Here is a 15,784-nt window from a genome sequence, read left to right on the forward strand (position 1 = left end):
CATGGGGGTAGAAACATAATTCAGTAAAAGATAAATAACAAATTGAAAGAGTGTATTTGCAAATGATATGGATGAAGATTTAACTTGCTAATTTTTAAAGGAACTCTAGAATTCAGTAAGAAAAAGAATAATCACTCAAGAAAAAGAGTCGCAATCTAGAATTAGACATTCCCATAGCAGAATAAAAACCATTCAGTTCCTTAAAAACTAATCAATTTTACCTATAAGCTAAAAAGAGAAATCTAGACACTAACATACCATTTGCCACCAAGCTGACAAGGATCTATAATCTGACAATAGCACGTGAGCAAAAGCACAAGGAAACTGACAAGCCAACCAATTGCTGGTAAAAGTAAAATACATACAAAAACTCTTAAAGACAATTTCACTTTTGAGATGCTGCAACTACATTTCTGCGTATGTCATAAACAAAATTAATATCTGTCACAGCATTTTTCCTTAAAAAAATCTACGTATCTACATTGGAATTTATATAAACTATAGTAAACATAAACAAAGAAATACCATGCAAACACTAAATAAAGCTTATGTTACATCTCTAAAATATATTTGTTTTAAAGCGTATGGAGTTGAATACATAGAATGCCACCATTAGAAAATTAAGAAATACATATTTGTACTTTTTATATGCACATATAACTCTGAAGTACATACACATAACTAGTAATAGCAGTAGTTACTAAGAAAGAAAGCCAGGTGGCTAAGTGATAGGGATTAAAGCAGTAAGAGTGAGTATGTTACTTTTTATTTTGAATCATGTGGTGTAATTTTTTGTTAAGTATGACTGTAATTTGTGTCTGTGTGTGTTTCTGTAGGTAGGATCTCTCACTTGACTCAGAGCTCACTGATCCTGCTAGTTTAGTGCCAGCTATGCTCTGGAGAATCCCGTCTCACCTCCTGAATTCTGGGAACACAGGCAGGTCACTATGCCTAGCCAGCCTTTAATATGAGCACTAGTGACCTGAACTCTAGTTCTCATTCTTACAGCGGCAAGCACTTTACCCAGTGAACCATCTTCCCAGCCCTAATCTTTCTAATTAAATAAATTTTACATATAAAATCATTTCTTACAAATCTTGGTGGAGGAACAGCCAGATTCAAGCTACTCAGGGAAACGTCCAGTCCATTCTGGGCACATGCCACAAGTCGCAAAGCAATAAAGAATTCCTGACAAAGAAAAGCATAAATGTTAGGTGCTTTTCTTCCAATTTACCTTGCTTTATACCTACTTTATGATCTGAAAATATAAAATGCACAATTATTCCACAGTATTATGTACCAACAAATATAACAGTATATTTGCTTCAAGCCTAATTAAGTAAGTAAACACATGTAAAGAAGCTCAATTTATTGGTTTTCAGTTGTTCTAAGATAGGCTTGAAAATAGACACAAGAATGGTGTTTTGTCCCAATAGTATTTTTTTTTTCAGTTTTTCAACACCCCAGGACTGTTACTGATTCAACAGTTCACTCTAACCATGCCCCATTCTCACATAACCCGTTCTTACCTATTTCTTCTTATTCTTTTACCCTTTCTTACCTTGCAAGCTATCTGCTTTATTCAATACTTGCCTCTTGCAGTTTTTCAAGAGACTCCCCTTGGGACTGGAAATGTAACTTAATGGTCGAGTATTTATTTGTCTCACATTCTTGAGAGATCCTTGTTTTCATCTCTAGCAACACACACAGCCAGAAGAGGGCACCAGATCTCATTATAGATGGTTGTGAGCTACAACGTAGTTGCTGGGAATTGAACTCAGGATCTCTGGGAGAGCAGCCAGTGCTCTTAACCTCTGACCCATCTTTCCAGCACCTCTTCAACTACTCTTAAAGAATCAGATCCATTTCCACACTGCAGATGAGCTCTGAAGTAAAATAATTCATTAAATTCTAGCTCTTAACTTAAAATTGCAATGCCACAGGCAATTTAAATAAAATTCTTTCCTAAGAGGAGGATAGTCTAATACTATCTACCTTGCAATGTATTAGGAGCAATGAAATAAAACTATTCTGTAGGTGGATAGCACCAAGGGTCATTTTTATCATACAGACTCTCAGTACAGTATTATCTTTGGGCTGGGGGGATGGTTCAGTGTACTTAGCATGCAAACGACTGTGAGCTGAAATTTCTGTAACCTCTGAGTCAACACAAATCTTTCTTCAAAAAGCCAGAACAAAACACTGCCTTCAATGTACACTCAAACTTCAATGGCAAACCCAGATATCTAGCAGCCTGGATGCAGCAAAGACAACTCAAACTGATCCAATATCCAGCACTACCAGTGAAGAAGTTACTATACTACAAATTTCCTAAGAGGAATTACATCTTGTCACATTCACCTCTGCACTTCTAAAGTCTGGCTCTTAACAAACACTTGCTAAGTGGACCATACCAGAGGGCCCCTGTCTCCAGTGTCTTGAATTGGCCCTTCTACCCAGAACCTCCGATGAGGACTACTAGCAATCTAGTCCTAAAATCCTAATTAAGAGGCTGGGTATTCAAGAGTGATGACTCAGTCATTAAAAGCACTGGCTGCTCTTGGGAGAACATGGGTTTGATTCCTAGCACTCACATGCAGTTTACAACTGCCTGTAGGTCCAGTTCCAGGAGATCCAAAGCCCTCTTCTGACCCCTGCAGGCACCAGGCACACATGTGGTACACAAACATGCACATACATGCAGGCAAAACAACCATACACATAATCTTCCTATAAAAGAGGCTGGGTATTTTGATTCTATCATTATTTATTATTCTCATTTCTTTTCTGTTTTAGACCTTGTTTTAGCTATGCTTATAAGGAAAATGAGCTTTACACAGTAGTGCTAAACAAGAGTATGAAGATAGCAAACTTCCAACACACCAAACATTAAAGTATTTATACATGGCATTCAATACCTTTGGCAATAAACACTTTCACATATTTATAGAGTGTCCATCCTGTGCACCACTTTTCGGTTGACATGTCAGAAATAAACCTACACAAGAATTTAGGTTTGATTAGCCCAAGACTCCTTTCAAAGGTCTGGGCTTATCTACAATAACACTTACTAATAAAATCAATGTTTACTTATGATCTTGTATACTCAAGAAATTTAATTAATAAGATACTAAGAACAAAGTCTGTAAGAGATATAAGTAGTATATAAAAGCTTCAGTAAAACAATGTTACTAAACTTTAGCATTCAGATAGCTAAATGTTCAGTAGTTAAAAATATTTTCAATGTTAATACACATGGTCTTGAAAAACTAATTTTAAGCTTAAACATAAAAAAATCTGCTACTTTTTACTTCAAATTGGACCAAGCCCACAAAAAATTTAGATGAATCTCTCAATCTTACTTGTTTGCTCAGGACACCTTTGCCATCTGTATCAGCTAAATCCCAAATCTGAAATATAACAGAAAAAAAGAATCAATCTCTATATATTTTAACAAAAATCTTTAAAAGATAAATTAAATCCCTGTAACTAATAACTTCATGATCTGTGTAAACAGATCTAAAAATCATTAGAAATTATTCAGTGCAACCCTTTAACAAAGACATGAAGACCCAGGTTAGGAAATCTGGCTTAAGAACATTAAAGGAATGAGGAGAAAATTGAATACAAGTTCCAACCTCTAGTCAAATGTCCTTTTCAATAGCCTAAGGTTTAACTATTGTCCACTGAAACACACTACCCTGATTTTGATTCTTATTAAGGTAATTTTTCCCCCTATGGATGGTTAGTTAATGCTGTGGAATAATGTTCTTGTACACTTTAAAGATTTGTCACTCATATAGTTTTAATAAAACACTGATTGGCCATTAGCCAAGCAGGAAGTATATGCGGGACGACCAGACTAGGAAAATTCTGGAAAGAAGAAAAGCAGAGATACAGTCATAAGCTAAAAGCAGAGGAAGCAAGACGAGAATGCCTCACTGAGAAAAGGTAACAAGTCACGTGGCTAAACTTATATAAGAAATATGGGCTAATTTAAGTTGTAAAAGCTAGTTAATAATAAGCCTGAGCCAAACAGCTTATAATTAATATAAGCCTCTGTGTGTTTCTTTGGGACTGAACAGCTGAGGGACTAGGAAGGACAGAAACTTCTATCTACAAGTTAGTTTTTCTATGAGTTATGAAACTATTAATATTATTTTTAAAGACTTTTATTATATATCAATATCATGCATAACAATTTAGCAAGAAAGGAGCTTTCCACCTCTGTTCTTTTCAATCCCTAACTCTGCTTTGTACATTAAACAGAGGCAGTTTTATTGAGGAAACAAGGATAGGTCCAACTGTCTGAGTGGATAGCAAGGTTCCTACTCTTCACTGCACCTCCCCACAATACACAAATGTACAATTACTTTCTCATTTCATCCTAGTCAAAAGTAATGTTTCTAAAATGCTCAAAATTACCTTAATTTCTTTTTTAACTTTCTTTTTTAGCTATGCTTTGTCCTTCACATCACAGATCTCTATCCTACTTCTTTCCCTATTCCTTAGTATCTTCCCTGTGCCCTTGCAACTCCCCCCATCAAATAAAATAAAATTTTAAGAGAAAAAACCAATTTTGACAGGGAAGCTGCAGTTGTGACACAGCAACTCACACAGTAAACCCTTTTGTTCATATTTTACCTGTAAATGTGCACTGCAAAGAGTCATTGGTCTGGTTCGAGGTCTCTGGTTCTTGCTACACTATCAATGCTGGGTCCTCACCAGGACTCCTCTTAGTTATCCTGCTGTTGCCCTGTGTTGTGGAAATCCTGCGGCTTTGGGTCTGCAGGACTGGTCCCTTCATGTGCTCCAGCAGATCACAGATGGGGTGGATGTTGGAGTGGGCTAACTCATATCCCTGGTTCTGGGCCTGGGTAGTTGCAGGGTTGGTGAGCCTTCCAGCTCTCCCTTGCCTCACTACCAGAGTGAGCTTTCCAGCATGGCCTGGCTAGTTCATTCCTAGAAGGGGTGAGCGAGAGGAAGGGCCAGTTCTCCCATTTTCACATCTTCAGAGTCTCTTCTCCCACACTTACACCTTCAGGATCAGCTCTGCTGTGCTGTCCAAGCATGGCGTAGGGGTCACTCTCTGAGTGAGTAGTAGAGACAGCTCTCCTGCTCTTATGACCTCAGGGCCAGCTCTCCCACCTGCCTCAGTTGTTGAGGGGTGGGGGTGGGGTTGAGGGTGGGAATGGGGGAGAGTATCTTCGCTGCGCATGCTATCACATGACAGATGAGTAATGGGGACAACTCTCCCATGCTCACAACTTAGGGGCTGGCTCACTCAGACCTCCACCAATGGGGCTGTCCAGGCAAGGTGCAGGGCTGCTCTCTAGAGTGTTGCAGCTTGTGGGGGAAAGGAACAGCTCTCCCATCAGGAAAAGTTGGCATCGCTTTAATTTTCAAAAGGATAAATCACTACACCACAACCCCATTCCATTACAACTGCTCCTATGACTCAGTTCTAATTTGAATGTTTCTTGATTGCAACCTTCTGAATTTATTTGCAGTTCTATTATGCTTCTCCATATTCATTATAGTCTAGTTATAATAAGCACATCCTACCTTTCCGAGAATCAAGGCTGGAAGCCCTGATTTTTTCAGGAATGCAGCAGCATCTGAAGCCAACACCCTTCCAGTATTGCCTGTATCAACCTGAAAAGAAAAACAGGAATCTGACAGTAAAACACAAAATCAAAATTGTATCACTTTCCATGTCTCCTCCCTAATTCATGAACTGGAATCAGAATCCTTCTGCTAACAAGAGCAAGACCTCTGCAGATTCTTCTAAGAATGGTATCATCCAAACAGGAGTCAATTTGCAAAATAAGTTTATCATGTCTATTATACAAGCAAAGAAACAAGTTCATGGAAAAGCAAGTAAGTAGAATTGGAACATGAACACAGATCTAACTCCACACTTTTATGATTGTCATTTAAATGGCAATATAAAAAAAAATATTTCTTAGAGGTCTTCTGAGAACTGGGATAGCTGAGCATGATTTAGATTAACTTCAGCTTCTGTATCTGCTCTTAGAAATTGAAACACTTAAAAATATCAAAGCAGTATCAGCTTTAAGTCATGTCAAACTTAAAAAAACCTGTTTCATTTCTACAGTGCATTAAGAGGAATACAATATTTTGACTGATGGGGACTTATCCTTTAAGACATAATGAGGTCATAACAAACAAAAGGATGGAAAAAAAGCTTGTTTTTGTAAAGACTTCCTAAACTTCTATTTGTAAATATAAAAAGTAAATCTTTTTTTTTTTTTTTTTTTTTTTTTGGTTTTTCGAGACAGGGTTTCTCTGTGGTTTTGGAGCCTGTCCTGGAACTAGCCCTTGTAGACCAGGCTGGTCTCGAACTCACAGAGATCCGCCTGCCTCTGCCTCCCGAGTGCTGGGATTAAAGGCGTGCGCCACCACCGCCCGGCTAAAAAGTAAATCTTAAAAGCCATGGGAAATAGGATATTCATGAAGTAGCTATGTTTCTAGTTTAGTTAAAAGACTAAGTTTACTGTAAACACATGAAGCATTTACATAGCCTAGTCCCAGAATGAAGGGGAAAAAACCTCTCTCAAAGGCAAGAACAGGCTAAATCAGGCACTCAGAAAAAGAAAAAAAAAAACTGCCTAATCCTTCAGTTTTGGAAGAAGGAAGTACAGAAGTATAAGGAAACATGTCTGTAAAATTCTCCACAACTATTTTTCTTTACCCACTTCCTGACCAAGATAAGAAAGGAACATTCACGCCCAGCATTACCTACATATCAATACACTCAAAGTAAACATAGACTGAATTCATTACGTATTTACATACTGTATCCTAGTATGGAATCTTATCTTCCATTCTTGCAATCACAGTAACAAATTAAAAACTTCCATCTACATTCACCTATAGGATGTTTCTACAGTCCTCTAATCCCTGCAAAAGGCTCTGCTATAAACTACAAGCTAGAATTGATGTCAACAGAGTTCCATTATTTTTTTCCTTTTTTTCCCTTTTTTTTCTGTTGTTTTTGAGGATGGGGGCTCTTTTTAAATCAAGAAAAATTTTGAATTATTTCTCTGTGTGTGTGATGGGGGCAGGGGCATAATATGTGTGTAGAGATCAGAGGACAACTTTTGAAGAGTGTGTTCTCTCCCCGTACCATGAATTTGGGGTACTGACTCGGGTTATGAGTGCTTTACCCCTGCAGTCATCTCAAGTCCTCTTCCCTATGCTTTTTTTAAAAAACAAACAAACAAACAAAAAAAAAACCACTTATTTCAAGAGTCAAGGCCTTATATAGCCCAGGCTAGCCTTAAACTCCTGACAGCCTACCTCCATCCCCACTTCCCAAGTGCTGGGATCACAGTTTCACCACCATGACCAACTCTTCAGACAAAGTCTCAATGTATAACACAGGCTAGCCTCAAATTTATGACGTTCCTACCTCAGTCTCCTGAGTGGTGAGGTTACAGACATCATGCCCTAGGTTTAAGTTCTATTCTCTTATTGAGATACAGTTTCATGTACGTAACCCCAGGCATCTAACAAACTCCAGTGTAACCGAACACGATCGTGAATGATCCTCCTGCCCCCCCCCCAAGTTCTAGGATCATAGGAGTGTACTACTACAACCACCTTGGGAAACCAGAATAAGAACATCATTCACTCACCCTCACCACCCACCTCCCAGTGCTTGGGACAGAACCCAGGGCTTTGTTCATGTTAACAAGCATTCTACCAGTAATGTACACCCCAAGTTCAAAATGTAAAAAAAAAAAATAATTCTTTTTCTTCTTAGGCTATCTCAATACAGTAGGCTACACTATTGTAAACTGAATAAAAAACACTTTCCAATAGAACCCAATTTCTCTGATTCATCAAATACCAAAACAATAATTTTTACTGAAAGACTACTTTGTATGACAATATAATCACAAAGATTCAACAAGTTCTTCAGCTTTTTAAAAGGCTGTAAATAAATTAGTCAAGTGTACAACACAAGTTCATATTTAAGAACAATTCTCTTTTATTCTGATAAAACAAGTTATCTGTAAAGAACAGTAGCTTGATGTGGAGTATCTATATAAACCTCTCCTACAATGACTGGGCATGCATGGGGGTTGTGTGGGAGGTCCTTCTGTCTATGTGTTGCTTTTATTGGTTAATGAATAAAGAACTGCGTTGAGCCTATGGCAGGGAAAAACAGAACTAGGTGGGGAAAGCTAGGCTGTACGCTGGGAGAAAGGAGGGCGGAGTCAGAGAGGCACCATCGAGTCACTGGAGACAGATGCTGGGAACTTTAGCCATAAGCCACAGTCATGTGGTGATACACAGATTAAAAGAAATGGGTTAAATTAATAAGTAAGAGTTAGCCAATAAGAAGCTTGAGCTAACAGGCCAAGCAGTGATTTAATTAATACAGTTTCTGTTTTGGTTCTCAGCTGCCAGGACAAACAAGCAGAGAGCAGCTGGGAACCAACAAGCAGCTTCCCACTACAACTCCAACATGGGGGAAAGAGATGGCTCTGTCAGTAAAGCACTTACAAGAAGTAGGACCTGAATTCAAACACCCCAGTTCGAATAACCCGAATGCTTTAAAGCATGAGAATTTGAGTTTGGATGCCCAGAACTCAAGTAAAAGGCTGGATAAGGTGGTAACCTACAATTCAGAAACAGGTAGATTCCAGGAGCTCAATAGCCAGCTAGCTTAGACTATTTGGCCAAAGACACAGGCCAGCAAGAGAGACCTGGTCTCAAATAAAAGGTGGAAGGCACCTGAGTAAAGACACTTTAACTTCCATATGTATACACACATATGTACACAACACACACACAGAAAGGGAGGGAGGGAGGGAGGGAGGGAGGGAGGGAAGGAGGGAGAAGAAAATTGGTTTACTATCTGGTTTTATAAAGTCCCACCATCACAGGTAGTAAACACTTTAACTAAGAACTTCAGCATGGGCAAAACTCAGTTCTAATTCATATATACAACAAGAAATATGGTGGAAAGAATTTCCAAGGTTTAGATCCTAGCCTAAAGACAGAAAAACAAACAAAAACGTTTAAAATTTCAATAAAAAAAAAAACAGGCATGAGGCCAGGCAGAGTGGGAAGCACCTGTAGCCCTAGCACTTCGAAGGTACAGGTAGGAGAATCAGCAGGTTCAAGGCCAACTTCTGTCACATAGCAAGTTTGGGGCCAGGGTGGACTACAATGACACCTTGTCCCTACCCCATCCACAAAGATTACAGGCATGGTGGTATATGCCTGCAATGCTAGCACAGGGGAGGTTGAAGAAGAAGGATTTAGAATTTAATGAAAGTCTGACTACATAGCAAGTCCCTGTCTCTAAGACAAAACAAAAAAATAAAATCAACACTGGCATGGTTGTCCACAATAACTTCAGCACTTGAGAAGTAAAGAAGAGGATCAGAAATACAAAGCTATTCTCAACTACATCATGGGTTTGAGTCCAGCCTGAAAACTCATCTCAAAAAGACAAAGCTTAAAGAAGTATAAATCAAACTGAACATGTTGGCATATACTTAGAACCCCAGCTACTTATGAGGATGAGACAGGATGACTTGAGCCCTGATCCAAGACCAGTTTGAGCAACATAGGTTCTTAAGAACCACACTCTTAAGAAGTATATACAATTTAAAATAAAAAATACAATCAGACTCTGCAAATTTTTAAGAATTCAACTTAGAAGCTGCTAAGTAGTACACAGTGCTAGACTTGCAAGTCAAAACAAAAGGGATCTCTATATCGGCTAATTGGTATTTGCTAAAATGACGTGGACAACCAAGCCAAATGAGACCACCCTTTTCTATAATTACACAAATGTTCTGTGAAAACAATCAAATACACAAAAATGAAGCTGGTCATGGTGGCACACACCTGTAATCCCAGAACTTGGCAGGCAGAGGCAGAAAGGACTGAAAGCTCAAGGTCATATTCTGCTACTGAGTGAGTTCAAGGCCAGCCTAGGGTGCATAAAGATGTCTCAAGATTTTTTTTTTTAAAGGATAAAGAAAGAAATGAGCAATGAAACCATTTAGAACATCAGGACATTATCTGGTCTAAAATATTTATTTCTGATTAGCTTTTTAATAAGACTTTTAAACTGTAGAACGAGACATTAAATTACAGAATACTGTTAGCAATGCAAATGATTACTATCCACACAAATGCAAATAAACTTTTTTCTGGTTCAGTATGAATCACTACAATACATATTTTCATTTTCTTTTTTTTTCATATTTTCATTTTCAATGCTTTCTGAGGTTGGGTATCACATAGCTCACACTGGCCTCAAACTCATTATGTAACCTAGGATGATCCTGAACTGCTAGGATTAACAACTATTATCACACCTGATTTTTGTATTCTTAATTTTATATCTGAATGTTTCCCTAATTTATTAACAAAATGCTTGATACATTTCTTGTTTGTTTGGCTGGTCTGTTCTTTGGTACTAGGAATTAAACCCAGGGTCTTTTGTGTGATGAACATGTCCTCTACCAAAGAACTACATCCTCAGCCCCACGCTCACTTAATATGAATGAAATGATGAACACCAAAATCTCAGCACTAGAGGCTGATGCAGGAGAACTCTAACAAGTCCAACACAAAATTGAATTACATAGTGAATACCAGGCCAAACAGGAAACAAGAACTAACCCACCAAATAAATAAACAAATAACACACAAAAGTTATTCCTATTTGGCTTATACATTAACTAAGATATTTATATCTGAATGAATATATCTAATGTTTTATAGATTTTTAACATAGATATTTAGGGTAATTAAATTCTCTTTCATTTTTTCTGAGTGTTATTATCTAGTTTTGGTGTGTGCCTATAATCTTAACACTCAGGAGACGGAGGTAGGATTATGTACTGAAAGGCCAGTTGAGACCACCTAGCAGGACCTCTCAAAAACAAAACAGTATCAATTACTCAAAGTTAGAGGCTAAACCCAAAACGTTGAACTTATCTAGTGACTCCTCATCTACATGCATATAATCAACAATTGATATCATATTTTATGCTTAATTCAGAATACAAATATAGTAAAAATCTTACCTGTCTATAGTATTTTTCATATACAGGATTCCCACTTGACAACTAAAATAAACAATAAATAGAAATTATATTTTATTCAATAATTCTTTGTGATACATTTGGTATTCATTCAAAAGATATTTGAGAAACAGACAAAAAGATAAAAAACATCCTTCACTTTGGGAAAATATTTTCTTCTTTGGTGACAAGGAGGAGAATGAATAAACACAGTCAATGAATCACAAAAATTTAGGAAAGAATCTAAGGGTATTTTTCATACATAATTCTACCCAAAAACCCAATACAAAACAAAAGTAAGTTTAAAGCCCTCTTCAAAATGTTTATCCTCTACCCAAGCAGTACTTAAAAATCAATTCAAAATCTACTTCAATAAAGTAATAAAGGGATGCAGTACAATAGGAAAGTATTTGTCTAGTGTGTAAAAAGGCGTAATTGTGACCACAGCACCACAACAAACAACCTGGGGCACACAAACTGGTGTCCTGATGATGATCTGATGTCATCAGAGTTCAATTGCTTATGTGCAGGCAGTGCCACTCATTTCACACCCACAGTTCAAAGGGCTCCTTGTCCAACTGATGACCATAATAGCTCATCTGAAAGGCAGCTGAAGAGTATCAATGCTCAAAAGCTCGGGTTTGCCTGTTTGGGAATATGGAAGAATGTTCAGGACAAAGAAGGGCGTCTAAGAGGCTTAAGGGATGACACGAAGGCAGGAACGTAAAAGTATGGGGAAAAGAGGGTGACTCTACTTAGAGACAACATGTGTGCCTGCAATTAGAAAAGCTCAGCTAAATCTGAACAAACTAGGAAGAAGTATGGACATGGCGGCACATCCTTGCATATCTACTACAGGTGAGTCTGACCTATATAGCAAGATCATGTCTCAAACACACACACACAAAGTAATGAACAGAAATAACAGTTTAATATTTTGCAGATGAAAATTTATAAAGGGCCCCATCTAATTTAAACAAATGAGGATACAAAGGAAGACATATTCAAGAGTGATTATTTGTACATGTGTCTATGTAAAGATAGGAAGAACATAGGGGGTAACTTAGGGAATAACTTCAAATGATTCAGTTGAGGATCTAAATGTCAATGAAGACAAAAAACGAGGGTATGATTTAAGAAAAATTTAACAATACTTACTAAGGGGTGAAGGAAGAAGGGCATGCATAGAAATACATGAGCACAGTGTGAAGTCTAGAAATATTGTCTAGAAATCAATATATAGTTAAGATATATTATGTATATACCAAATATGTACACATATCCTATAGTGTCTACTTCTCCAGCAAAATATTTTACTTGTTTTGTTTGGTTTGATTTTTTGAGACAGGGTTTCTCTCTGTAACAGCCCTGGCTGGTCTTAAACTCAGAGATCCGCCTGCCTCTGTCTCCCGAGTGCTGGGATTAAAGGCATGGGCCACTAATTTCAGAAGTCACTTATCAGAGAATCAGGATACACAATTCGGTTTTCCCCACTCCAAGCATCACCGTGCTTTCTAAAATACGCTAATGGACTACCCCATAGAGTCTTGATTCAGTTTATTGTCCTTGCAGCTCATCTAGCTCATTACTATGTCTCAGATTTCTCATTTAAAAAAAATTCATCATTACACTGAAATACTAATGTAAACCAGGATGGACTTAGTATACTTTGACTGTATAATAACTCCTAGCTGAGGTATTTGCTAGAAGGGCTTAAGTATTTTAACAACATAAACAACTGACATTTCAAAGGTGAGTGGTAATTCCATTTCACTGTCCTGAATCTTTACAGACTCAGAAGGAAACCAAGCAGAAATGGCAAGATGGCTCATTAGGCAAAGGAGCTTATGCCAAGTCTGCCAACCTGAGCCGCGTCAACCTCCAGGATCCACATGGTGGATGAAGAGAACTGACTTCTGAAACAAGTTGTCCTCTGACTCCACACATGCAAATACCTCCAACCATATACAAATTATTTTAAAAAAATTTTTAAGAGAAAGAAAATCAAGCAAAAACTCATTGAAAAATATACCCCAGACACAAGACATATGGGTAAATTGCCTTATAAATCCAGCCTAAGTGTCTTAGTGGTAATCTTTCTAAAATGAAGTCCTCCGAAAGTTGTTTATATACTTACAAACCCAGTTGGAAGTCCTTAATCAACGACTAAAGTTTGATGAAAAGATCATAAGATGCTGTCTTTAAAACAACAAAAACAAAAAACAAACAAAAAAAACAGCACTTGGGAGTCAGAGCTAGGCGGATCTCTGTGAGTTCGAGGTCAGCCTGGTCTATAAGCTATAAAGAGCTAGTTTCCAAAACTACAGAGAAATCCTGTTGAAAAGCAAAAAAAAAAAAAAAAAAAAAAAAAAAAAAGAAAAGAAGAAGAAGGAGGAGGAGGAGGAGGAGGAAAGAAAAAGAAACTGAGCAGGGAAGATGTCAGTGAGGAATGCTTGATGTGCAAACATGAGAACCTCAATTCAAATCCCCAACACCTACATAAAAAACAGGCATGACTTATGTGCCTACAAGCCCAGCACTGAGGCAAGAGACAAGAGGATCCGAGGAGCTTGCTAGCCAACAAGCCTAATGGAAACAGAGACCCTGTATCAAGGGAACAAGATAGAGCACAGTAGAGAAAGACACCAGGCATTCTCCTATGGCTTCTGCATACACAAGGGCACACACACATATGAATATATCATACACCCAAAACACACACACACACAGAGTTAATGATTAAAGTTCCAAAAGAAACTTAGCTTTTGAAACAGCAATTATCAGTTTTATTAACAAAACTTGCTAAGACAATAAATGCACACTTCAAAATCAAAGAAAGAATTGAACAAATGAAATGATGAGAACTAAAACAGGACAGATTTCATTTTGCAATTATATATTTTGCTTTGGAATCAATTCTAATAATTCCATCAAGTCTTTCATTTTTATTTTATTTTAGTTTTTCACGACAAGATTTCTCTGTGTAACAGCCCTGGCTTCCTGGAACTTGCTCTGTAGACCAAAGCTGGCCTCAAACTAACAGAGATCCACCTGCCTCTGCCTCCCAAGTGCTGGGATTAAAGGTGTGCACCAGCACTGACACCCTGCCCAGCAAAGACTCTTTAACTGGATAAATTTCTATTCTGTACTAGAAAGGAGTGAAATATAAAAGGTATCCAAGTGTTCGGGATCTAAATGTGGTAGAGCATGTAAAATAGAGCAAGTAAACTCAAGACTGTCTGAGCTACATAATGGTGTCAAGGCTAGCGTAGGCTACAGAGTAAGACCCTGTCTCAACAAAGAAAAAAGGAAAAAAGAAAAGAAAAAAATAATAAAGCTGAATGACGGAATGAAACTATTTTACTTATCTGCCAATACAACAAAAATAGTATTAATAGAAGTATTCCCCACATCTGTAGAATGTTAAACAGTTGTAGCATCCTCTTATCATTCTTTAAAGAAAAAAAAAAGCATATGGTTACATACCTTAAAGGCAAAAAACAAAAACAAAAAAGTCTGTTTTGAGAAAGAAAGCAACGATAATGAAGAGGTATTTTACTCAGCTAGTATCCAAGGAAAAACCTGTAAATTATATATAAGAAGTTCTGAGCTCCAACTTTACCTTATTATTATAATACAGATTCACTAGTTATGGCAAAAACCTAAGGCAGCAGGAGCTTACTAAGGAGACTAAAGCACATGTGGGCTGATTACAACACTAACGTGAGACAGATAAACGGGGATGGAGAAAGCCATCCAGATTGTCAAGTCACTCATCAAGCAAGACAACCAACACTACTTTATGTGCCTCAGGCAGCTCTTGTTGTCACTGTTGCTAGACTATAAATATGATCACGTTTTAGATATTAAAAAAGCACACATCATGAACACAGTGAAAATATCTGAAAAGAATGACTAAAATGATCACAGAAATTTTCTGATTAAAGAATTATGAATGATTTTTTTACATTCATGATAACACTGTAATTTCTGAAGATCTTTTATAGCAAGCATCCTTATATAGTGAGAATAAAATAAGTTTTCAATTTAGAAAAATAAAAATATCTAAAAGTTTAATTGTACAAAATTGCGCATGAACCTTTTTAGTAATGAAATTTCTAAAGGTAAACTTTTAAGCCACAGCTGTCAACAAAAAAAATAAATTCTGTTGTAAATTAAAAGCATTTCTTTATCAATTATGACAAATAACTATTTGTAAGTATAAGGGAAATTTCTTTTAAAGAGCAAATTGCAGCCAAACAGTGGTGGTGCACGTCTTTAATCCCAGCATTCAGGAGGCAGAGGCAGGCAGATCTCTGAGTTTGTGGCCAGCCTGGTCTACAAGAGCTAGTACCAGGACAGGGTCCAAAACTACAGGGAAACCTTGTCTCCAAAAAAAGAAAAAAAAAGTTGCTTTTTTATATTTGTTTTTTTTTTTAATACTTTTTACTCTTTTGTTCTTTGCTTCTTTCAGGATCCCAAATAAATACAGACAGTGACTTATTTCTTTCTAAATGTCCAGCCTTCTTAGCTTGGTTTATTTCTAGACAGTTTTTCTTTTCTTTTCTTTTCTTTTGGTAATAAAAGCAATAAATCTCACAACATTTATTGTCACCTGTTAACAACATAAGGGTCACTAAAACAATATGAATAAATGTTTCAGACTGTGCTCCCAACAGAAGACACCTTTAAAACACTGTACTTCT

General features: G+C 37.2%; 1 protein-coding gene and 1 pseudogene across 3 annotated transcripts in view; both read right to left on the reverse strand.

The window, feature by feature from the left end:
• The window catches only part of Eps15 (epidermal growth factor receptor pathway substrate 15), a 93,177-nt gene that overhangs the window by 63,183 nt on the left and 14,210 nt on the right, over positions 1-15,784 (reverse strand). For all 3 annotated transcript variants that reach the window (XM_041651673.1, XM_041651674.1, XM_041651675.1), the window contains exons 2-5: positions 11,082-11,123; positions 5,566-5,655; positions 3,363-3,410; positions 1,093-1,188 (exon numbers count right to left, since the gene is read on the reverse strand). In XM_041651673.1, the coding sequence (XP_041507607.1) occupies positions 1,093-1,188; positions 3,363-3,410; positions 5,566-5,655; positions 11,082-11,123 (276 nt within the window). The remainder of the gene's footprint in view (positions 1-1,092; positions 1,189-3,362; positions 3,411-5,565; positions 5,656-11,081; positions 11,124-15,784) is intronic.
• The window catches only part of LOC121448058, a 690-nt pseudogene continuing 363 nt past the window's right edge, over positions 15,458-15,784 (reverse strand).

Source organism: Microtus oregoni, unplaced genomic scaffold, assembly GCF_018167655.1.
Source record: "Microtus oregoni isolate MIOR12 unplaced genomic scaffold, Mior012 000005F_ref0000423, whole genome shotgun sequence".
NCBI classification, from domain to species: domain Eukaryota; kingdom Metazoa; phylum Chordata; class Mammalia; order Rodentia; family Cricetidae; genus Microtus; species Microtus oregoni.